The sequence below is a fragment of the Contarinia nasturtii genome, unplaced genomic scaffold (assembly GCF_009176525.2).
Source record: "Contarinia nasturtii isolate CC-2019 unplaced genomic scaffold, AAFC_CNas_1.1 Cnas_scaffold_187, whole genome shotgun sequence".
Classification (NCBI taxonomy): Eukaryota; Metazoa; Arthropoda; class Insecta; order Diptera; family Cecidomyiidae; genus Contarinia; species Contarinia nasturtii.
The window spans coordinates 6,219,465-6,243,936 of NW_022197544.1; the positions used below are offsets into that span (position 1 = coordinate 6,219,465).

Sequence of the window (24,472 nt, forward strand, 5' to 3'; positions counted from 1 at the left end):
TTTTTCACATTTCATTCAAATATTTCATCTCACTTACTCTTCGTTCGTTCCGTTACACTTACCTTTTCACGATTTCGAGATTTTTCATTTCAGTTTAGTCACTTCAACTCAATATACATGCGCATTGCTCAATATTGAAATCATAACAATAATAATACACCGATACGGGAATATAATGATGAAAAATGAAACCAAACGTATAACGCACAAACAAAGAAAAACAGTTACTTTTCGACTTTTCTGATTTAAACTCATCCAAGTTGAATCGCGTCGAACGTTTTTCTTTCCATTTTCTTTTTATTTTACATGTTCGGGCAGTAGGAACACATCACAATTGATTCCGGATCGGCATTTGTACCAAATGAAATTTCAAATCAATTTATAAAACGGGTGTTTTTTTTTTCAAACAAATCAGCAGTTATGCGTTCAATTTTAAGACAGTTCAGTCATGTTTGCAAAGAAAATCGATTAAAATGCGGCTGAAATATTTCGCATTTATATTCAACGTCCTGATATTTTGGATCTTTTTAAATTCGATGAATATAAAACGAAAAATGAATTGCGCTCTTTTTTACTCATTCGATTTTAAATCGATGCTTGATGAAAAATTTCACAGAAACTATTTAAATTTTTTGTAGATCTATTGCTTCTGTTTTTTCTTTAAATTTTGTTTAATTACTCTTTTTTTGGGCAAAATCAAAATAACTTTCCAACTTTGCAACTTAATGAATTTTCTGAAGGAAAAAAAATCAAAATAAAATGTCTCAAATTTCTGAAAAATCGTAATTTTTTATTCAATTAATTTTCATGTCTATTGATACACAGGTTTTAAATATTAATTTCTCTGAAAAAAGTAAGTACTCCGAAGAGCCTATTGCTCAAAAAAATCTAGTTCGCATCAAATTGTATATCTTTTTTCGCTTGTGTAAAGAAAGTAAATGCTTGTACAATGAACAAAATATCAACAAGATGTTGATAACTTTTTCCTAATTTTCTCCATAAAAAACGAATTCTGTTTAGCAAACAAAATTGTCTTTGAATTCTGGACAATTTTCAAAAGAAAAACTCTTCATAAAATAAAATATTTCAATCTTATCATCGATTAAGACTGATTTACGTAACAAAAAAAAAATTTCTTTTATTTACAATAAAAAGGTAGTCTGATTAGATGTATGTCTTTTAGTTCAAGAAGTTATTCCTAGAGTTTAAAGGGTTCGTCTTATCTAATATTCTCTAACTAGGCGCTTCGAATTCTTTTAGTTAAATTGAATGCGTTTTTCTTCTTTCCATTTTTGATCTAGGTTGCACAACCGTCAACGATATGTTTTATGTTTTGAACATGTTTTTCTCTTCTCGTGCATTTTTACGGGACGTATGATTATGCTGAATAAATATTCGCTGCTGGAAATAGCAGTTGGAGAATAGCGGCTATGTGGATGCGTCTGTGGTATACATTTATTGCGTACAGCAACACTTCCATTGTTACAATCACTAGAGCAATCATTTCTATTGTTCATAATATTAGTTTGTAAACATCTTCTATGTAAACAGTAAATGTATTCAGTAAATTCATACGGCAGACGCATCCAATTAGACTATCTATCCATCATAATCATACGTCTGATTTTTAATTTACAATTTCTATCTTTAGATATATTTTTTTTGTTTTCAAAAAGTGAAGAAATTTTTTAACTTTGACGTGCGAAAATTAAAATTTTTCTTCTGGCTCATGCTAAAACGCAAAGGAGGAAAAAAACTGTTTCGATACATCAAAACATTTTCAATATTAAAACGCACATTTCAATATTTTCTTTCTCATTTTTTATCTAATTTAAAAGAATAAAAAAAGATAGCACATGTGCATCAATGATTTACACAGCTGGACTAACTTTAGATGTTTCTTGTCCACGTTTTTTTTCCCATCGATTTACCATTTTAATTGGATAACAAAGAATGGCCGACATTAATATAAGACCGCCAGCAAAGTAGAATGCATAATCGTAGCTTTTTGTTGCCTGATACAAACATCCAGCAATGGGAGTACCAATAACCGATGCCAATCCTTGGAACATCATCAAAATTCCAAATGCGTTTGATAACTTTTCGATTCCCATCAAATCTACAGCAATGATTGAACGCAACGCCGAAAAGCATGCTGAAATTCAAAAAAAGAGAGAGATGAAACAAACATTTGGTCATTTTTTTATCGCAAAAATGAATTTTCTTAACATACCAATTGCGAAGCCGAACAGGATTGTGTATATGATTTGAGTAAAATCTGAGCCAAAAAGACCGCTTAAAATTGTAGATACACCGCCCACGGTGATGGCAATGTTGCTGAGAAGATTTGCATCGACATTTTCCAATGAACTTAGAAAACCACAAAGAATACGAGCAACTGTGTTTGCAATACCAATGGAAGGCACTAGAAAACTGGCAGTACTATTGCTCACATTCAACTCGATAGCTCTCTGTTCAACGTACATGAAGGGCACAAAGAATCCCATCATGCATAGAAAACCGCTGATGGCCAACAACATAAATGATGGTGATAGCAACAAACTTACGTCCAACATGGTAGCCAACGTACGACGCACGGCTTCTGGGCACATTGTGCATGTTGCATTTTCCTCCTGTATTTAATTACATCAAAATTTCCATATTAATTTCGAATAATAATTTAAACTGTTAGAATAACTCACCTCATCGACATCGTTTTGTGTTGGCAGACGTGTAACATTCATATGATATTGTAGTGATGTTTGCGATTGATAGCCAGGAATGCGTACTAATGAACCGCTGAAGAAAATATCATCCCGATATAATGGTCGATTGCTGCTGCCAAAATGTTGATGTGCATTACGTTTATCTTTCTTGGCCGTTCCATTGGTGGCGACAACGCCTTGAATGTTTGGCCTACGGCCCGATACTGTATGTCTTCGTGCTGTTAATTGTGGTTTGGCACCATCTTGATCAAGCAACGCTTCGCTTTCGTTTTCATCATCAACCTCACCGACCGTATTCAATTCTTTGTGTAAATTGAAGGCGGGAATTTGTGCCATCTCTTCAGTCGGTGTGGCATTTCCGCTGCGTTTCTGTTGTGCTTTCGATAATTGTTCTAATTTTTTCGTTGTATGATGAATATTGCCAGCATTCAATTGTGTTGTGGCCAATGTAACTGTTGGCGTGGCCGATGGTGTAATTGATGTGCGTCGATCCAAATTGGCCGTACTGCCACGAAACACTTCAGCAGCGGTTGGATAACGGGTATTACTGCTGGCTCCAATCCAAGTGTTATGTGAACTATTTGGTACAGAAAATGCATAACGTCCTTCGGCCAATGGTTTTGTAAATACAACCGGTAAGGTTGGTTTTTCGATTGATTTTGCATCGGATATTTGATCACTTTCATCGAGTGTAATGTGTACCGATTCAAGCGGTCTGAATACCACACCGCAAGCAACACCCAGTAAAATTATCACTGCAAATCCTAATAATGCCGAACGCCAATCACCATTTGATAGTAAATAGTCACCAATGGGTTTCATGAGGAAAGTACCAACACCTGATCCACACATTGCAATACCAGTTGCAAGTGCACGCCAACGTTCAAAGTAAAAACCAACTATAATTACGGCTACAATGGAAAAGAATATAGATGTTCGTTAGAAAATGTTCATTTTGTTTTTGTTTTTGTTTTTTCAACCAACCTGGAATGTACATCATACTGAATCCAATTCCCCCAATCACACCCAAAACAATATACAAATATACTATGCCAGTTGCTTTATATGAAAGAGCAAATGCGGCCGAAGCAATAATTGAACCAAGGATTGTGATTGGCCGAAAGCCCCAACGATTTGCCATCGCACTCACAAATGGACCGGCAATCAAATAAAATCCACTTAAAAATGAACCAACAAACGCAACCTATTTTGAAAATAATTTTGCAAATATTTTATGAATCGTACGATTTCAAAAAAAAAAATTATTCAAAAAAAAAAAATAAGTTTGTTTAATACCAACGTACCTCAGACTCCGTGACTTGGAAATCGTTCCGAAGATGTTTATAAAATAATGGAATATTCATAACTATACCATCCACTATAGTGCAGCAAAGGAATGATGCAACCACAACGACCCATCCCCAACCACCGTCAATTGGCACAACGACATCGGCAGTAACAACTTCTTCATCTTCTTCTTCAATTTTCTTCTCGATAATTTTCCCATTCAATTGTTGTGATGGTACTTTTAATAGTTTCTCCGATGCACCAATCGATCCATTCGGATGACTTTCTACAGTTTGATCTTGAAGCGGCATTTTATATTAAATTCCACAATGAAATTCTGTAAAAAACGAAATTAAACATTTATTGACTATCATTCAAAATCGAAACAATTTCAAGAAAAATTCCAATTTTTATGCAAAACAAGTCCAAAGATAGTGAAACTAGGCAAAACTTATGCTTGAATTTTATATTGACATATTATTAAATTAAAAGCCCTTTTCAAAATCGGTAGTGAACTTATTGTTGCCATGAACTTGAAACTAATCAATACAATCACATTCATTGCCTGCCAAGTATAGAGTCATTTTTTTTTCTTCTCATTCAGCAATCTATCTTGGTATTTCGGTTTTTGTTCCATTGGTTTTTTTTTTAATCAAATGTTTTGTTGACAATTATGTATTACGAAATCAAAGCGTACAATTCAGTATCGATTTGATTATAGATCGCAACGACGAATGGTCAATTCAATTTGCTGAAGTGAACACTTGAAATATATAAAAATTATGATGATGTTAATGAATTCCACGATGAAAAATGCGCACAACCAATATGCTGAATGATGTATTTATGTTGTGTATGGAATGAACAAGAGTTCATTCAAGTTGTCGCAGCGAAATGACGATGATGACGACGACACCGACGACAATACACATCGAAAAAGGTTAAGTTTACAACATCGTCATTTAAATTGATAATATGTATACGTAGTACGGTTTGTTTATCAAAGCCCTTTTTGACCACGCAAAATGTTATGTGTAACATTTTTGTTTGTATCACTGCATTTTTTTAAAATGTAACATTACATTGCTGAATAAATACACATACAGAGAATGTAAACTCTTTCAAAAATGAAGAAAAATAATGCGTTTATTGTTAGGCGAGTAGTGTGAAAAAGCGGGTTTAATCCACGCTTCTTACTAGTAAACATATCGAAGTGTCACAAAAAGTTATCAATTTCACCTTTACAGATCGATGTAATGTGCCGAAAAAATAAATTTGTGAAAATAAGGGGGGCCCAATCGAATTAGGGGGGGCAGGGGAGTACCCCACCATATCAAAATTTGGTCGGATCAAAAAATAATGTATTACAAAGTTGTTCAGAATGACGAGAGAAATTTCCTATGACCCCTGCCCTCCAAATCCCCCCACCCCCCAGGGGGGTCGGGGGTCATAACTCCTTCACCCATGACTTTTTTCACTCGAAACCTCGAAATTCGGAATCAGCATCCCAAATTACCCTAGAAATGATATTCGTTTCGTGCCCATTCACCCCAAGTCTCCCAATAGTTCCGTACCTGTGCATTGTACCATTTTTTTACTTGTGGCGCCACCACATTTGCGTGCCCGTCACATACTTTTGGTAACACTGTTCGTAATGTTTTGACATTTCATGAAATGCGACATTAATGTTCTTTGATATGAACCATGTTTGAGTTTGTGAAATAAAGTGATAAAATTCTAATTTATTATTGTGAGTGTGATAAATATTTATTTATTATGATAAAATAACAGTGAAAAAAACAAGTGTAAATTTCTTGAATTGGATTGGAAAAATTTCTTATTATTTAAAAGGTGCGTTCTTTAAGGGGTCAGTCAAAAATATATTTCTTTTTACTACATGTGTTTGTATGAGTATCTCTGAGCGGTGCAATGTGAGTGTGTAAATGTGTTACGGCTGGAACTGAAATGTGCTAGCGGTGGTACAAGTGTATTCCAATGCTTGCTATATTGTTTTTTTTTTTTTCGATATTAAAGATCATTTTGCATTAAGGAGGAAGAATCGTCGTCACAAACCAACGAAATCCAATGAAAAGAAGTAGACTCCAAATCTGACTCCTTAAAGCAAAATTATCTTAAACCTCTGTTAAATCCAATGCAGACCCTATGCCTCCTTAATGCAAAATGATCTATAATGCAAAAAAGAAACAATATAGCAAGCATTGGAATTTTAATTTTTCAAATTTACTTCATTAGGCGTCATTAGGTTGAATATTTTTAAAAAATATTATTGAGTTTTCTTCAGAATGATTGAAAGTTTGCTATCCGTTCTGTCGAGCACGAACGCGTAAGTACACTTTTGCCACCGCTAGCACATTTTTGTTCCAGCCGTAACACATTTACACACTCACATTGCACCGCTCAGAGATACTCATATGTAAACTGGAAACTGTATGGTAATCAATTTTGTATTAAACGCAGCCAATTTATTGAAATCAATGAACCCATTGAATTAGATGTGCTGCATAATGTCGATATAAATCTTTCAAACATGGAAAAGGAGACTCCACATTGAACTAAATTATAGACATTCATTTTAATAGTTATGGGAAAACTTTCATGTTTTATCGTCTGTGATAAAATAGCAACAAAACTAGAAAAGAATAAAAAAAGAATCGAGAATAAAAACCAATATCAAAGTGACTAAAAGATAAGCTCCACAATTATTTCGAGATAACATTGATCAAATGACTTTTTTTGCATATGTTATGGACACGTCGTAATGTCGAAATTCGCCACATTCATAAACATAAGTGTTTTTCATGTTTTGATTTGTGCAATGTCAATAATTTCGTTTATTCTTTTTTATGCAATGTAAATAGCACGTTCATTTTTTTTGTGATACAGTTGTGTATTTCATTCTTTGGACACGTACTCTTTTAGTATTTAAGTAATTGTATTCTTTTAGAAAAGCTAGTTCTATATCAAAATGTTCATGATAATACTTGTCACATTTTTACCAATTATTGTGGTATCACAGACGACACCTAATCAAAATGAACAAATCCACATTGTAACGCCTGAAACCCCTGTAAAAGACGTTAATGGCAAACTTAAAGATATGCAAATGACCGTTCGACTGCCAGTAGATGGTATTTTTAAAAATCTATTTTGATTTAATCTTTATCAAGAAATCTTGTCAAGTAATATTCTTTATCTTTTTTTTAGATGAAATGGGTAGGAACTACGTAACAAAGGATGTCGCAGATTCCATGAGGACGGTATTAAGTCATTATCAAACGGATGAGAAAAACTTTACAATAAGACGTATGATCGAAATAGCACGCCAAGTCAAGATAACGTCGCTACTTGTTTCAGAAATAGCTTCGGCTTTGGAGCGGTGGGGGAATGCGCTTCTGAATATGGAAAAAGGAATGGATTCGCGTGATTTAAGAAGGTACGTTTTTAAAAATATTTTATCTTTTCATTCATTTTGATATTTTTTTGTATGTTTTCAGCGTCACCATAAAATTTTAATATTTTTCAATCAAACAAAAGATTTAATTATAATAACGATACAAATTTAAGTATTCGAATATTTCTTCATCAATTGTATATCTTGTATAACAAATAAAATAATAAAGAGAATGTTTTAATGTTGAGTTCCACATTCAATGCTGAATTCCTAATTATTTAAAAAAATATGCACTTATAACTTTAACAGGTTAACATCTTTTTGTTTGCAATCTCTGTATTCACATGAATGGATACAGAGTTTCAAAAATTTTTTCAAAAGCCACATCAAGTTCTTTTTATGCAACGATCCGTGGAATGTTTGATACATTCAGCAATGTCAGATTGTGCAGTAGAAAATTTTGTAAATAATCTTTCGGCCTCTTCGAAATGTTCATATTTGCCAATTTTAAAAATGTATGGTAAATCAAATTTTTGATAAATTTTCGGTTTGCTTTCATCAAATTCATATTCCAAACATCGAATGTAATGGCTTTCTTGTTCGATTGCATTTGGTGGTCGATAAAAAATTGCTCTCGGTTCAAAGAATTTATGAAATTTCACACATTTTACAATTGGATAACTTTCCTTAACACACGTTGACTGCTCGAATGAATAGGGTAATGCAAATTCACGTGTTGCTTCATCGTTCAGTTTTTCTAAACATCGAAGAAAGCCATTTTCACATTCACAGTGGCGAATATTTGATTTTTTGGTATCATTCAAACTGGTTTTCTTTTGTACACCACATAAATAAAGAGTTCGACAGCATGAATCTATGTTCCCATTTTCGGTTGAATTGGTATTTTGCTCTGGATTTCTTATTATTGCTTCAATAGATTTTTGCAATGTGTCTGTGGTTGGTTTCAGAACTGTTGGACAAAATTCCATATCTAAAATTGAGTGAATAAATTATATTAACATTGATTGAGTCATTTCATTACAATTCTTACCATTAAAATTTTCAATCTTGTGAGTCACTATCAATGATGAATAAATTGTTTTGTAAAGGAAATCATAATGATTCACTTCAGCCGATAATTTCGGAATTAAAAATAAAAATGTTACGAAAAATATTTGAATTATTTTCATAGTAACGCTGAACGTAAAATTCACTGATATACATTCACTGATATATATGAATAGTTTTCAATCAACTGTGACACAATAGAAGAATCACCAGAATATAACAATTTCTTTTTTTTCCCCACCAGTCGTCACATTTTGTAACTAGTTTTCTATTTCGATAGGTTGAATGTTCGATGATCAGGAATTTTGAAATGCTTCTTAAGTTGGATTATTGGATATTATATATGTAAATGTGCGCACACGTTACTTTTGGCCATAAAGTGTGTTTGTCCAAAACAGCAGTAAGCTAACCAGAATATTTCAACTGTAAACACATGTATACACATGTGTGTGTATACAAAACACTCGACATCAGTCTGAGAAGGAACGGAAAATGTGATATCCATGTGGAAAAAATTCCATTTTACAACTTCGGCAAAATTCAAACTGGTTCGTTCATTTTCGATGGGTGCAAATGCACGTAGGCATAGAAAAAGAGGATAGAGAGGAAAAGCGAACAAGTAAAAGAGATGTTGCATGTTACACATTTCTCATAGTTTGTCCGAGACAGTTCATTCATTGATGTAACCGTTCGAAGTGATCATACGAAAGAGTGTAAATGACTCGAGATTTATAAACAAAAGGAAATGAATGCATGCAGTATATGGTACAGAGTATGTTTGTGCAGGAATATGCATGTGGGCCACAATATGCAGCGAAACAGTGATCGTTCACATTTCATATCTCGACTGATTTTTTTTCTCTTCAAATTTTCGCCTTAAGTAACAACAATAAGAAAAATCACGTGTTTTTTTGTGTCTGTGTATGCCTTCTCTTCGTTTCTGCACAATTTCAAGAAAAATGGTGTAACCAAACCCATGTGTAACCATTTGGATGTCTGATTCTTCGATCAAACTCTTTTTGTTGTGCACAAAACGTATCGAATTTGCGGTAGGCACACTGAGCTCTTGATTTTGTATGTATGTAATTTTGGCGTACGTTTCTTTTACACACAGCGTTATTTTTTTTATACTGAAGAACGTGCTAATGAATGAGACTGAACAAAAGTATTGACACTAAGGCGACAAAAGGTTACAAAGCGAAAATAAGACAAAAACAATGGACCAAAAACTTAGAAATCAAACATTAAATACAATTCTGAGAATACAACTTATGATTTGTCAACTGGCATGGCCTTTCTTGCATCTCATCAGATGATTGAATAAAAGAAAGCAAATCGATTTTTTGCCAATTTAATTTTGATTGAAAATTCAATTTGTTTGATAGATTAGGAGCGAACAAGTTCATAACATAAAGGTCGTTCACGAATACACACACAAAAAAGAAACCAGATTAACATGAAACACGTGCGTATTGAGTCAGCCACTTTTTTTTCATTCATTCAAATGACTTATTTCATATTAATCTCAAAGATTCAAATTATAATAGTTTTACGCACCATAACGTAATATTACATTAAATGCCAATGGTGATGAGTATGTGTGTGTACGCGTGACGATCGCTCGACATCCACCATGAAATAAATATACATCGTTCATAAAATACGTATTAGCTATTTTGACGATGGGTTTCGCTCAATGTAAAATTCTAATTGAATTAATTTCAATTTGATTCCCTTTTTTACGCAGAATATTTTCGATCTTGAACGATTATTATCAGGTCGTCTCATGATGATGTAAAATTATATATATATATCGACATGAGTATTTCGTTACTTGGTTCAAATTAAGGCGTACTCCTCATTGTACGCACATGACGCTTTTGTGTGTGTGTTTTTTTTAATGTGACGTAATTGTTCTATACATTAATAAGATCAAACAGAATGATCGCTTACTTTTTTTGAAGAAAAAAAAGAGCAAAAATTGGAAAATGGACTTAATGTCTGGTGCGTATCAAATGATACATCATATTTCCTCATTTTTTATAATCGAGATGATAACACATCACGCTCAATGATCAAAATGAACATTTTCAATTATATATTTGTAAACGAATCATTTAATCTAATACGAAAATCAAGTTTTCATTACATATAATGCGAGCGAATATTATATCGAAAAAAAGAAATGATTTCCGTTTTCATGTAGACGTTGTCAACTCTAGAAAAAACATTGGAAAAAGTGGGTCGAAATTTTCAAAAGATAATATACTCAATGAAAAATGATTGATCTCTTGAATGGCATTCGTACATCAATCAAATTGTTTTTGATTAGCAAAAAAAAAGCCTCGAAAAAACACACTTATGATCTCGTGATAACAAAGTTTTGTTTTTCAATTGTAAGAAAAACAACCCGATAGATAAAATGTAGCGAAAAAACTGTAGAAATCTTTTTTTTTTAATTTTACGGTTTTCGATTGGACTGCTTCGTCGCTAAACTCTATTGAAAATTGATTTCCAAATGTGTGATTTTTTTTGCTTCTTTCTTTTAGTTCGTATATGGTATGTCGTCGGATGAGTGGTGAAAATGAGGGCATTGCCCATGCAAAAATAGACTCTATTAGCGAAACGAACAATGAGAGAAACAAACGAAAAAACCGCACACAATATCGATTTGTTTTTTTTTTTTTTTTTTTTTAACATGAAATATTCGCAGTTATAAAGGTAGCGACGGGGAATTAAAAAAAAGAAAAAACAAGCTATCACTCGCCTTCCCTCTTTCGTCACCTCTACCACTTTGCACGTTTATTTTTATTCCATTATTTTGAACTTCAAAATTGTTACGGTAAATATTAGTGGTTTTTGTTATGCAAAAAAAAAACAGTATTTAGTTGAATCATCTTTCGCACTTTTAAATTTCTTGGACAAACCACAACCTTTTGAATGTTTTGTGCTTTCGAGTGAATAGAGCAAAAAAACACTCGCATAACATTGTGGTTACTTCAGATTTGGCAAATTGGCAATTACGCAATTAATAAAGATAATTTCAATATTTCGACAAAATAAAAGTGAGTCGACGTAAAACGACCGGTTAATCCGATCATAATTCAAAATGATTCTTTTTGAAATATCTTGTCATTGTGAATCACACAATTTTGTGCTTATCCTTTGTATGTTATTCAATTCAACAATCTTATATGACAATAATATTGCTTTGTTTTTACTTCAATAATAATGCTTATGAAATTGTTCCAGCAACAATCGCTTTTCTTTTTCTTTTATATTATCAATATGATGGATTATTTCATTAAAAAAAAATTGTGTAAACGTTTCAATTATGTGAATAAATGTTCTTCAAATGTTTGCGTACGGAAGTATAAAGTAAACGTCAAAAAGTGAAGAAAGAAATACAAATCAATTTCAAAGTCATACAAAAATATAAAAATGATTAAAAGAATTATTGGACGTGTTAAAAATTTATTGTGCAAAAATGTGCTACAGACAACGATGGTATGAGTGGCTCTTGAGTGTGGTCATTAAAGAAAAATATATGGAAGAACGAATCTACAGAAGTAAATGTGTGAATGGCGCCGGGCGCTTATTATTACATACAACTTCTCTGCCATTCTTCAATCTATCATCGTGTACACAATGCATTTCATGTGTGGAACGAATACATGATAAAAAATAATAATAAAAGAGAGAGATTATATATGTAATAATAATGTATTGTTCGACAGAGAAAAAAACCCTCATTGAATGAATGAATTTTAACAAGTTTGCGATTACCAAAATAATTTTAGCCCATTTCAGCTCTTTTTTCAATGGCATTCGCTTTTCTTCGTCGAAAGAATATCTTTTTTTTTATTCAGTCGTACGCATAGAATAATTGATATCGAAACATCGACATTCTTCATATGAGGACGTGATCATTTTAACAACGATCATTGTCAGCGATCAATTCACATTTTTTTTCCTTCTTTTTAGCATTCAAGTACACTTGAAATTGGTCTTGATTTTCGGCCGATTGAGGCCAATGTGAGCGCAACAATGGCCTGATAACGGGATATTGTGAAGAATAACTTTAATTTTGAAACAAACAACATTCAGTGAATGCAAAAATGATATTTTAAATGGGATGGATATTATATCTGAGTTTTAGCCAGATTTTGGCAAATATTTTCGTATTATCTTTTATGCAGCAGAATCTGATTGAAATGACGCATATGAATGACGTCTATTTAAATCTAAATATTGACCTTTATTGTAACCATAACATTTTTCCTTATCACATTGGATTAAAAGAAAAAAGAAGTCATTTGTGATCGAGATTTTTTATTAGACAATTTTTGGAAATGCAGCCTCCTGTACGCAAGTAAATTACTAACACTACATTTAAAAGTATGTAATCACGAGAGATTGAAAAGTGTGTGTTTGTGACGCAAATCGCCGGCCAATTTTATCGTTGAAACAGCCGCTAACAGAGTCAACGAACACATTTCAGTGTGTCATAAAAATTACTCCACTTTCATTCAAAAATCATGTGCCAGACAATCACATAGCATGCACGTGCAATAAATGTCTGTCAACCCAAAATGAAATGATAATCCATCATGAGGTGAGGTGAATGACAATGGTAAATCGTGTGGAAAATTTCATCTCCCGATCAAATTTAGTCAACTTAATTCAATCAGACGATTTATAAAAAAAATAGTGCGAGAGATTGTAGATAGTTGCCAAATCGTCGGCGTCATCGTCAAAACTGTGTATTTTGATTGCGTATTTTTAGATGTTTAGTACGCAAATGCGTCAAATCTACGATTTAAATTCGATAAGTTTCTGTTAAAAATAGATCAAACATGTTGCAGTGTTACCGGTCGGAGACGATCTCTCTCTCTCTCTCTCTCTCTCTCTGTCTGTCTGTCTACTTGTCTCTCATACAGATATCATTCCGCAAACGGTACTATTTACTTGACTATACACATTAACTATTCACACTATGATGTGAGCGATAGAGTGGAGTGAGTGAGTCCTGCTTTATCGAAATAAAAATATTTCACAAAAATGTTGTTTTCTTTTCTGATTTGGAATGGTATATTGTGCACACAAATCAAAGATTAGGCAATTGAGTGAGAGTGGAAGAGAGAAAAGAATTAGAACACTCTCGATCTGATATTTGAATCAAATGAAATCTTATTATAAAATTGGAAACCTCTGGCTTCATGGTTGTGAATGAGCTTGATTTTATCAACCGAATTTCGGCACATTATTTTTGTCTGTTTGTGATATAAACGTTATCGTTCTAAACATCCGGCTTCTGGTTTAATGCTCAGCGATATCGCACACTTGGTAATGTATAACTTTAATTTCTTCCTATCTCTAATAAATGGAATATTTTGGTGTACTGAAGGCACTGAACGAAGCCCCATCAAATCGATACACAAAAAATAACACATTCACTCACACTGTATAAACAAATTTGCTATTCAAATAATAAACTATTTTTAGATTGTTGCGCTTTTTTTATCGGCCAATAAAAACGATTTGGTGAAAACGTTAGGAGCACCATTATTTGACACATTTCGATATTTGTTGTATCGACATTTTAATTGAATGTATGCAATGACAGACTGTAGATTTGATTGTGCTAAAAATGTTACAAATTCACATCTCAGCCGAATGAATGCACATGTGCTTCGGATGCATTCGATTTTGTGTATGCGATGAGTATTTTTAAACATCAAAACTTGACGCATCACATATGTTTTCATGTTTTTTACATGATCTCAATGTACAAACTAAACAATTCTCGATTTTTTTTTTCTCTGAAGAAATGTAATTTTTGCAAAAATCTGTAATTTTTTGATGTCGAATCAGTTTGTACAACTTTATAGGATTTTATCTGTGGCCATTCGGCCCAGACGAACATAACTGATGAAAATACTAAATAAAAATCATGAACAAGCGGAAACATTATGCAAAAATTCTCGATGACAGCGGAAATATGAGAAAATAAAATCGACACACAAGAAGCCGCGGTAATTGTGTGTATGTGTGATTTTATGCATAAGAAAAGAAACCACAGGTCTCAGACGGTTACTCTGTTTATTTATAATTTGTTGTCAACATTGGCGCAGTTCAATGATCTCTGATGCTATTAATTGCTTTTGTATGTTTTCGGTTCACACGACCGATCGATTTAAATGTACAGCACCACAATGCATACACAAATATTGCTGAATCAACGAACATCACGTCGACGGGTTAACTTTCACGAATCGATTCTAATTAGTAAATAAAAGTCTAAAATCGATTTTGTAAAAATGAAATCATTGCCTGCAGCGAGGATGACAGTAAAAAATGACAGTGAAGTATAGAGTGAAGAAAACAAGAGAATTTTTCTCTAGAAGTAACCTGATTCGAAATCGAATGAAATGAATTCCGACGATAAATTATTTTTTTGCGACAATTTTTCATTCATAAAACCCACATTTTAGAAGAATTCTTTTTTATTCGAATTGCTGATCATCGTAACTTGGAAGATCCAAGACAGATTTCAAATGCCTCCGAATTTTTGCTACATTTCTTGCGCAAAGATTGGTGTGACGCAGTTTACAAAGTTTTATTTTCCCATACAATTGAGTTCGCTAATTATCAAAATGTGTATCAAAATGTGTATCACAATAGTGATATAATCGATCAAACGAATACTCAAGAATCTTGAGTCAAGATCACATAAAAGGGCATCAAAGAATGATAATAAACTTGATAGCGGCAAAAATCGTGCGGCAAATTCATCGTGGTTTGCATGTAAAAATGCAGGTTGAAATAATTTTTAAAAACGATCGTCACGACTAGCATTTTCTTAGAAACACGACTATAGACCGTAGAAAAATAGTAAAATACAGATTAAAATATTGGATATTATTATGATATGGCCAAATTCATGTGTCGTCACAAGCAAATTGTGTGATTAGTACATTTCTCATATTTTTTTCTTTTTATTGGCGAAACAGTCATAATCATCTTTTGGCCGCACATATAAAGTGCGTATGATATGTTTTTTCTTATAGAAGATAAACATATACCACATGTGCGAATGTCGAAAAGGCGTATATTTCTCACAATATTTGGTATCTAGTTGTCGCTTTATTTTATTTATGATGATTTTTTTCACTGAAAATGAACCTGTTTTCATAATTTTTCGGTTATAAGGTTTTATAAAATCAACTTTATTGCATAATACGATTTTGTTGCCATATGACAACAATGTGAATATTCACACATCATTGAATGCATTTTCGTTGAATCACTATTTTGTGATGATCATTCTAACTAAGTTACTATTTTTAAAAAATAATTTGGCGAATTCGTTCACTTTTGACATCGACGATTCAATGTAAAAAAAAGTAAATCAAAATTAGATATAGAAGTGGATTTTTTTAGTACCTATCTAATATATGCGGATGTTTGGAGAATTTAAAACTAATGGATCAATTAGCATTGTATCCAAATTTGAAATATTTATCGATATCATTCAAATTTTAATCAGTTTTGAAGTGGAAATTATGTGATTCACTCGGACTGAAATGGCAAGAAATCAAGAAGTTTCACATTGGCACACCGCTCAAATTATCATATAAATGATTTACCAATGATAAGCAACAAAAGAAGACTGACTCAATGAAAAATTCCAAATTGATGATGAACAAATTAGACGCATACATACAGAAGCTAACCTTTGTTGAGTTTTTACTTCTTTGGAAGTTCTCAATGTGACGCAATACGCCAATGACGCTTACATTCAGATACATACAAAATGTTAATATTGCGTCACCTCTTTTACTTCTGGGAAAGTCTGTTTTTTACCTAGATCAAGTATTTTTTCTAGTATTTCGAGATACAGTGAATCTAATATTTTTGGTAGACAAAACTTTGCATGACACACTCCACTCACACGCCATTCTTATATGAATCCTATGTTAGTGGAGAGTTTCTCTGCTTACTTTGCTTGTTATTTTGTCTATCAAAAAAATTAGATTCACTGTATTTTGACGAGAATATAATTGCATCGAGGTGATATTCAAATCGCCAATCCGTAAGGAAGCTGTGTACTAATATAAACTCAGGAGCCGCTCCTCACAAGAATGCTGAGCGCTTCAGGTAAGTGATGCAAAAATATATGTGTGTACAGAATAACCTGTCAATAACGGAACCTATAAATAGCGGAAATCCTGCGAATTGCAGAAATTTTTTTCTGCCGTTGAGGGTCTTCCATACAAAATGAACTCTGAATGGAGGAAATCGCTTACCAAGAATAGCGAAAAAGAAATGGAGTTTTTCCACAAATTTCTTGCTCTTCAATTTTGTGCGAGATAGGTAAAAAAATTTCGATGTTTTTTGGGATTTTTTTTACCCAAATTCTCCCCCTGTGAACATTTTTTTTTTTTCGAGTGGAACAAAAAAAACCGGTTGCTAGAGTTTTCTGAGCGAAAAATTAAATTTTGAAAATTTGAATGAACCCAAATAGCGGAAAAATGTTCTTAGTTAGCCGAGAATCTTCGAATAGCGGAAATACTTCGAATAACGGAACATTTTTTGGTGCATCCGGATTCCGTTATTGGCAGGTTACTCTGTAATACCAATTTGGTATTGCGTCACTTTGGTAGGCTGTCGTGCCCTTTGATAAACTTACTTCCTTTCGTCCGTGGTGAATCACCATCAAAACACTAAGAGCAGATTATTTCCAATCTCATCCCTTGATATAATGATTTTACAATTGTCAAAGTGGGTTTTTGAACTAAATACAGAAGTGACTAACTGGTTAGCTGAAATCAATTGAATATGAATTTTGATAACTGTTTCCATTTAACAAATTGACTAAAGCCGATTTTAAATAGATGGTTATTTCAGGACGTTAGAAGGCTATAGCCAACTGTGGTTGAAGTTGATTTGAGCTATATTTTTCTACAAATTTTACTGGAATTGACTGAAAAATCAAACAAATCAACTTTTAATAATTTCAATCACAGTTGGCTCCCAAAGCCAGGAATTTTGAACACAGGAATGTTCAAAAAAATTTAATTGTCCAGAGTCAACCATTTGCCGATCACGTTATTTTCAATTTAATTCGATCAGAAACTATGCCACTATTTGAGATAAGCGATATGTTTCTTTTATTTCGTATCGTTGAAAAAAACGAAATGTTGCTCCTAAGTCGTAATCGATTCATCCGAATATTGGCAAAATGATTAAGTTCTTCGTCGATGTTCGATGAAACAAAAATAGTTACTTGCGCAGTTATAATCACACACAATATAAATAAATAAATAAATAAATTATGCAACAAATGCCATTTGAATAAACTGCAATGCAAAAAACTGTTGAGCGTTTTTCTTCTTCTTTAAATTGAAATTGTGTTTTATTTAAAAATATTAACACTCACAAACGCATCGGCTAAAAAAACAACAACAGTAATAATATCTAGAAAAATATTCACGTCACAGTTTTTGTTATGATATTTGGTATCTGTGTATCGGTATCAGTCCAGCGAAATGCGGTTTTTGTTAACGTGTTTCCAATATTTATCATTGATACACTGCTATTGTGTTATACTTTCTCAATTATTTCATTCAAATTTGTAATATATTTTTTTTTAAATCTTGGATTTAGTTCTGGATAAACCGTTGTGCAAACACAATCAATAAACACACTTAATCACTAGAATTTAAATATTCATCTCATATGTTTTGCACAAATTAAACTTGATCTTGATCACAATTATTGTTCAATGGAGTTATCACTGATCATTGTAATGAATTTGTGCTTTTGCACACGACAAAAACAAAAATCGAGTGCTGCAAATACGTTCTACGTTCGGACCGATAAATTGAAGGAATTTAAACTTTAAAACAGAACTTTTCAAAAAAAGAAGAAAAAAAATTGCAGTTCCACGTTCAATGTAAACGATACAGTGACAAACCGCAAACAATCAAAATTATCAACAAATCGTAACTTTGTAGCCAAATTAGAATATAGACTCTTCTTCTCCATGTGTATACAGAATTGAAAAGGTTTAAAATTACAAAAATATACCGAAAAAAAAAATAATACTTTATATGAAAACAGTTGAAAATTACATGTATGTGTCTTCGAAAACGAAGCAACAGATGAAGGAGACGGCAAGAAAAAGAAAAGAAATGAAATGCGTGTTGTATTTGTATGGTGCGAGCTGTGTCGTGTCGGTTCTTTTTTTTTAAACTCTCGATGTATGTCGCTCTCAATGTGTTTTTCGAAGCTTGTTGAACTTATTCGCATGAATGTTGAAACATAACTGAAACGATACAGATATAACGCTCAGCGAACACGAACTCTTTGTAATAATGTAAACGGCAAAGCAAGACATGGGTTCGGTCGATTGAAAAAGAGAATGAGAAAGACAGAGAACGGAATACGGTGTGTGTTACAGTGTTAGCCAGTGAAATGCCAGTCCCGATCTGTCCGTTTTTGTCCGAATCCCACGGTTCAACTGGATCCATTCACATTATTATTTTTTTTTTTTTTTTAATTTTATTTTTTCCGTCCTTTTCTTCATCTCTTATTTTGTTCGTTGCGAGAAAAGAGCGAACAAAAAGGAAGAGAATTTCGAGTGAAAAGAAGAAATTCGGACAATAGACAGCAAACAAGTGTGAAAAATTGCATTTTACCACCAAAATTTCAGACAAAAGAGCGGCCAACGCTTTTGATCAGTGCTATTAATGAATGGACGAATGAAATATGGAGTTTTTTTTATGATTAAATGTTTTACACAAACAATGAGAGTTGATCGTAAGCCGAATCCTCTGAGCTGAGAGGATTATTCGTTCAATTGTGGGAGGTTTCACTGTATGTGTGTGTTTGCGCACATACAACAAACGACAAACACATAAGGCTTGGCTGATGTACACATGTTACGGACACTGCTAATCGTAAAAGTCACACATTTCACGAGGCACAGAGTATGAGAATTGCGCACATGTGTGTGCATGCCGAAAACGCGTCTTTCGTTCATTTATAATCTTTAAACAATAACAATACTACGGCAACCGACACACACACACACACACACACACAAACACTCATTTTTGGTGTTAGTTTTGTGCGTAAACTAAACACCGCGGCGAAAAATTGTAATTTTCCCATACCTCGTGGTTCAAATATCATCATTTATTTATTTATTTTTTCATCTTTGTCTTGCAGATAGAGTTTTTGTGTTAGTATCAAATACTGAAGATGAAAAAACACACCAACATTGTTCGTATTTTTCTTGCGAATTTCCAAATACACAGAATCAATCACATATTGGAACGATCAATCCTCATTCACCGCCACGATCAATGTCTTCATGAAATACCTACATTTGTACAATTTGTACCTCAAATCAGCGCGCAACAAGTAATTGCTTTATCATTGCATAAACAATACTATGAAATTGAGAATGAAGAACGAAACGGACGAATCAAACCGAAACCAAGAAGAAAAATAATTAATACGTCGTGGACGCATTATCTTCATTGATTTTTACATTTGTTTGCATACGTAATCGGGTGTTATTTACACTTTTTGTTTCGTCTTTCTCTCGGTTTTGTATGGAAAAAATAGACAAGCCGCCAGGCGAAACCGACTTTTTGGGAAGAAATCAAACTTATCACGGAAACCAGTTTCAAACACAAATGAAAATTTTTCTCAAAATTAATCATTATTTTCCATTGCAGATCAAATAAACAGCGTCCGAAATATCGAACGGAATTTTGTTGCTGATGATAATCACAGTGACAACAACATTTCCATTAACATTGAATACGTTACGTTCTCCTATTGGAAATACGATTATGGAAAACTACACTGGCAAAGGTCACACGTTTCTAATCACCATTTTCACGTGGCTGCTTTTTTTCATTTGTAATTGAAATTCCTAATTTTAAAACCACGTGACCATTTTTTTTATTTAAGATTAAAATTCATTTGGTAAAGAAACAAAATAGAAATCATGTATGATCGATTTTTCGGCAAAAAAAAGAGCTCAAATATTGGGATTTTGGTGTATTTTGGAACTTACCAGAAAAGAAAAGAATTGACGTCCGACTCAAAAGAGATACACAATAAGTCACACGATATTGAAGATTCTCGGCTAAACGGTGTCAAAACGCGCCTTAGATAAATTTCGGCGACATTAAGATGTAAATAAAAGACGTTGAATATGCCATCAATGACAAATCTAGACTGATGCGAAAGCTGCAATGTATCAACCAAAAAACAGAATGATAAACAATCTTAACAATCTGACGCACACATATGTTAAAACTCTTGAACCTTAGCAACACATAATGATAACGATTCTTATCTCAAAGAGCCTCCCAAAAATTGATCTATTTTACCACTCAAAATATAGTCGAGCAGTGCCCATAAATCATGGGCAAATAATAAACTCGTTGAATTTGATGTGCGTTGTTTGTTTTATAATTGTTTGGACTATTGTTTCTATGTGGGTATGTGTGTGTGTTCAGGTTTTCATTGTCTCGAATTTTCGATTGACGTGTTTGCGACCTAACGAACGAATGAACGTGTACACACCACACAAATTCCAGTGATTCCACATATGATACTGTTTTTTTTTTTTCTTTCTTGTTCCGCATTGAGGTAATGATTACTATGTTATCGGCTATTAGCTTTTTAATATTGTCAAATTAGTAAACCTTTATTAACCTTTGCTGGTTGTTGAATTCATTTGTTTGTGTGCGCCAAAATATGCAAATTGGGTGATAACACAACCGAATATGAAGTTTTCACATCAACAATATCATCGATAGAACCGAATTATTGATCCTACTATTATACCAATGTGTGAGATGATACAGAAAAAAATGCGATGATAAATGATCATTTTAAAATATCGTTCACACATGAATATTTAACGATTTAAATCGATTATTTTTCTTGCATTCCATTCATTTATGTACTCCTTGCGACTTCAGATCTGTTGATCCCTTTGGCGCATACTCTTTTCTAGTTATAAAAACACAACAATATAATCATCAATAATTTATGATCACAAGAAACCTTAAATTTATATTTAAAATTGTATAAGACATGTACAATCAAAGCGATGAAATAGATGCCGGCAGTAGCCACTCAACATTGATTAAAAAAAATCGTATAAAGCGATATCTTTTCCAGGTCTACCTTTTGGTGCTTTTTTCTGCTCTACATTTTGTCTTTTATTTTTGACTTCTCTTCTCATGCATGATCATTCTCAAGATTAGGTTCAATTAGCACTGATCGACCAGACGCCAAACAACGACAAAAATGGGATACTTCTTTTATTTGTAATTTAGTCTTGTTTTCTTTACAAAATAAAAACGGAATAATAAACAATTTTTTTAGTTGCAGCGACATCACGTTCAAAAAAGAAATCACTGAATTCGTCCTTTTTCAAAAAGATAAACGAACCATTTTTCAAAACTGAGTTTTATATAAGCCTTTTCTTAACAATTTAGCAAATTATTCGATTTAATTGTTGCAAATAAGACGTTAACCTGTTGATATGCCTAACGAACTTTTTCAAAATAACTTCCATTAAATAAATGTTCAATTTTAAATTACCTGACATTTTATTGAAAATTTGGGCGAAACAGTTGAATTTCATTCGAAATTTACTTCAACTCATGCTTTTATGCTTAGTCATGATAAAAAATTTCGTTTTAAAGCAAAATGATTAAGCAACTCTTGCTCAACAGGTGTCTGGAGCGCCGGCGCACAATACTTCATAATTGCTTCTTATTTTTCGAATTTTGTTATTGTTGTCGATTACACAAAGTTCGTGTTGCTTCATAATGTTTTCATTAATTTGCTGTTGTTGCTGTTGCTCTACAAACAATCTTGACGATTGTGTTCGATTTTAGGCAAAGTTGCTCTCTAGGTTGCTCTTATACCTTAATCGTATATCTTGGCCTAAGAATTGGTTTTTGTGTGCAGAAACATGCGAACGCACACAGCATTCATGAGAGATTCAAGTTTATAAACCTGTTATATCCTGAACCAAATAATTATGCTTGTTGGCGCTAAACGTGCAGGCGTTTCATATAAGATGCATTGATATGACCATAAATAGGATTTATTTTGCAAAAAAAATTCCTTGTCTTCGCTTGCTTTCTCTCTTTCTTTCTTCTCATGTTATGTGCTACGTGTGTTTTTTATACTTCGTTCCTAACCTAACCCAGTGCAGTGTATGTTCGTCTCGGTTTTTGTAATGCTTTCGCATGATTGTGACTTAGTCTTGTGCACAAGAGTTTCATCTCTATAAAAAGCAGATAGACGTCGCAGATCGATTTGAATTAATCAAAACTTTTGTGAATCAAAACCACCGACAATTGCATTCATTTCGATCATGTTTATGGGTCTCATTAAAATGCAACAAATATTTTTTTCATTCGCAATTGATAAGAAAATTGTGCAATTTTGAAAGCGATACACTCATAATTAGTTCTAACCACTAACTGTGTGAAATCTATAAATGTTCAAAACAAAAACACGTACACACACGCACACACACACACAACTTGTTTATTTTTAGCTTTATATTATTTTATTGTTGACAGCAATTTTTTGTTGTCATTTCTGGACGGAAAGCGTTCAACAACCTGAAATTATTTCATCGCCATCATTCGATTGTCAATTGTATTTCAACTTATTCTAACTTCAGCATAGAGAAAAATAACTTATACAAACGACGTCTTATATGGCTTATTGCGTCCCATTTGTTTTCATAAATTTGCCAATAGAATATATATGTGTACTTTGCAATATGGCTGCTTGGCTTTTTCAGCACAAAAGGTTATCTGCATTGATGTGTTTACGAACAGCTAAATATATCACCAGCACATTGATCTAGTGCATTTTAAATTTCGTCTGAATAAAAAATGTGAACATTTGTTTCTTTAGTTGTAGTGAATTCTTCTTTCAGCAGATTCAATACGACAATGTATTTTTTTTTGCTGCTGCTGAAGTAGCCTTATAACAGCGCCAAATTCCAAAGAATTTTACGGAATTTTTTTTTATTACTTATGAAATGGCCAAACAAGACGCACGACCAAATATGAAAAGGAAAGAAGCGCGCGCCAAGAATTTTATTCATTCTTATTGACGACATCTTTCGATGTTTACCAGTCATTGAATGTTTCGCATACCTAAAGAACTGATACATCGATTGCATAAAAAGAAATACAATGGAAATATGACGAAATGGCATATGAACCACAACAAATATGCATAGAGAGAAGGATGGAGACACACACAGAGAAGGAGAGAGAGAGAGAGAGGAGAAAAGAAGGAGAGGATACAGTAACCAGTTCCATGATTTCATGATTTTCATTTACAATTACACACACTCAAACGACACACTGAAAGCAAAAGAAATTCACATTTTTCTTATTATTAATACTGATAAGAATGTGTTTAAATGACATTTCTAGCGTCTTGACATCGTTGTGCAATGTATATAGGAAAAAAAGAATGACATTCGAATTGATATTCCTTGACTGGCTAAAATGACTTCTAAAAAGCTCAATTCATCATCACACGGACGGCAGGTGTCATTTGGTCAAATGTATTTTCGTATAATCACATCATTTTTCGTCGAACAACGAATTTTTTTCTTCATAACCATAGAAATTGACATTTAAAATAGCTCTTCTTGTTATCAAAATAATTATGCGAAAAAAATTGCTGATAAAAATGATATATATACTCTCAATTTGGAAAAAATGATGCCACAACAACAACGTGTTGGGGAATTCGGATCCACTATTTGTACGAATTTTCAGGTCATTATCAAATATTGCTGGTGTTTCCGTTCGAAACATTAAATTATTACAAAAATAAAAAAAATATATATATGTAACAGTCTACTTTGAGGCTGATTCCTAAGAAATCGTCGAAAGTGCCA

The 24,472-nt window shown here is 32.9% G+C and overlaps 3 protein-coding genes across 6 annotated transcripts; 1 reads left to right on the plus strand and 2 right to left on the minus strand.

Annotated features, from left to right (window-relative positions):
* Window positions 1–769: 769 nt before the first annotated feature.
* Window positions 770–20,768, minus strand: LOC116351811 (monocarboxylate transporter 12-like). Of its 3 annotated transcripts, none has more exons than XM_031783957.1 (6): window positions 20,588–20,768; window positions 4,031–4,350; window positions 3,711–3,930; window positions 2,703–3,637; window positions 2,234–2,633; window positions 770–2,155 (listed from the first exon to the last, which is right to left on the minus strand). In XM_031783957.1, exons 2-6 carry the CDS (start codon window positions 4,322–4,324, stop codon window positions 1,872–1,874), a joined length of 2,133 nt encoding a protein of 710 aa, XP_031639817.1. In that variant the 5' UTR covers window positions 4,325–4,350; window positions 20,588–20,768; the 3' UTR covers window positions 770–1,871. The 3 variants fall into 3 exon arrangements, with proteins under 3 accessions (XP_031639817.1, XP_031639823.1, XP_031639831.1); XM_031783963.1 differs by lacking the exon at window positions 20,588–20,768 and adding an exon at window positions 18,630–18,826; XM_031783971.1 differs by lacking the exon at window positions 20,588–20,768 and adding an exon at window positions 17,936–18,122.
* LOC116351829 lies at window positions 5,440–9,926 on the minus strand. The gene is made up of 2 exons (XM_031783982.1): window positions 8,477–9,926; window positions 5,440–8,416 (listed from the first exon to the last, which is right to left on the minus strand). Exons 1-2 carry the CDS (start codon window positions 8,613–8,615, stop codon window positions 7,812–7,814), a joined length of 744 nt encoding a protein of 247 aa, XP_031639842.1. The 5' UTR covers window positions 8,616–9,926; the 3' UTR covers window positions 5,440–7,811.
* Window positions 6,961–7,680, plus strand: LOC116351840. Of its 2 annotated transcripts, XM_031783997.1 has the most exons (3): window positions 6,961–7,162; window positions 7,239–7,467; window positions 7,529–7,680. In XM_031783997.1, the coding sequence occupies exons 1-3, from the start codon at window positions 7,000–7,002 to the stop codon at window positions 7,545–7,547; spliced, it is 411 nt and encodes a 136-aa protein (XP_031639857.1). In that variant the 5' UTR covers window positions 6,961–6,999; the 3' UTR covers window positions 7,548–7,680. The 2 variants fall into 2 exon arrangements, with proteins under 2 accessions (XP_031639857.1, XP_031639851.1); XM_031783991.1 differs by lacking the exon at window positions 7,529–7,680 and having other exon boundaries at window positions 7,239–7,528.
* Window positions 20,769–24,472: the final 3,704 nt, after the last annotated feature.

What these genes read in the sequence shown, in the direction of transcription:
- LOC116351829 (XM_031783982.1), bottom strand. Translation starts at nt 8,615, where the DNA reads ATGAAAATAATTCAAATATTTTTCGTAACATTTTTATTTTTAATTCCG. An exon ending in CAAGATTGAAAATTTTAATG is followed by an intron (nt 8,417 to 8,476) that starts GTAAGAATTGTA and finishes ACTCAATTTTAG; the next exon opens with ATATGGAATTTTGTCCAACA.
- LOC116351811 (XM_031783957.1), bottom strand. Translation starts at nt 4,324, where the DNA reads ATGCCGCTTCAAGATCAAACTGTAGAAAGTCATCCGAATGGATCGATT. An exon ending in TCCAAGTCACGGAGTCTGAG is followed by an intron (nt 3,931 to 4,030) that starts GTACGTTGGTAT and finishes TTTTCAAAATAG; the next exon opens with GTTGCGTTTGTTGGTTCATT. An exon ending in CAGTATGATGTACATTCCAG is followed by an intron (nt 3,638 to 3,710) that starts GTTGGTTGAAAA and finishes TTTCCATTGTAG; the next exon opens with CCGTAATTATAGTTGGTTTT.
- LOC116351840 (XM_031783991.1), top strand. Translation starts at nt 7,000, where the DNA reads ATGTTCATGATAATACTTGTCACATTTTTACCAATTATTGTGGTATCA. An exon ending in CGTTCGACTGCCAGTAGATG is followed by an intron (nt 7,163 to 7,238) that starts GTATTTTTAAAA and finishes TCTTTTTTTTAG; the next exon opens with ATGAAATGGGTAGGAACTAC.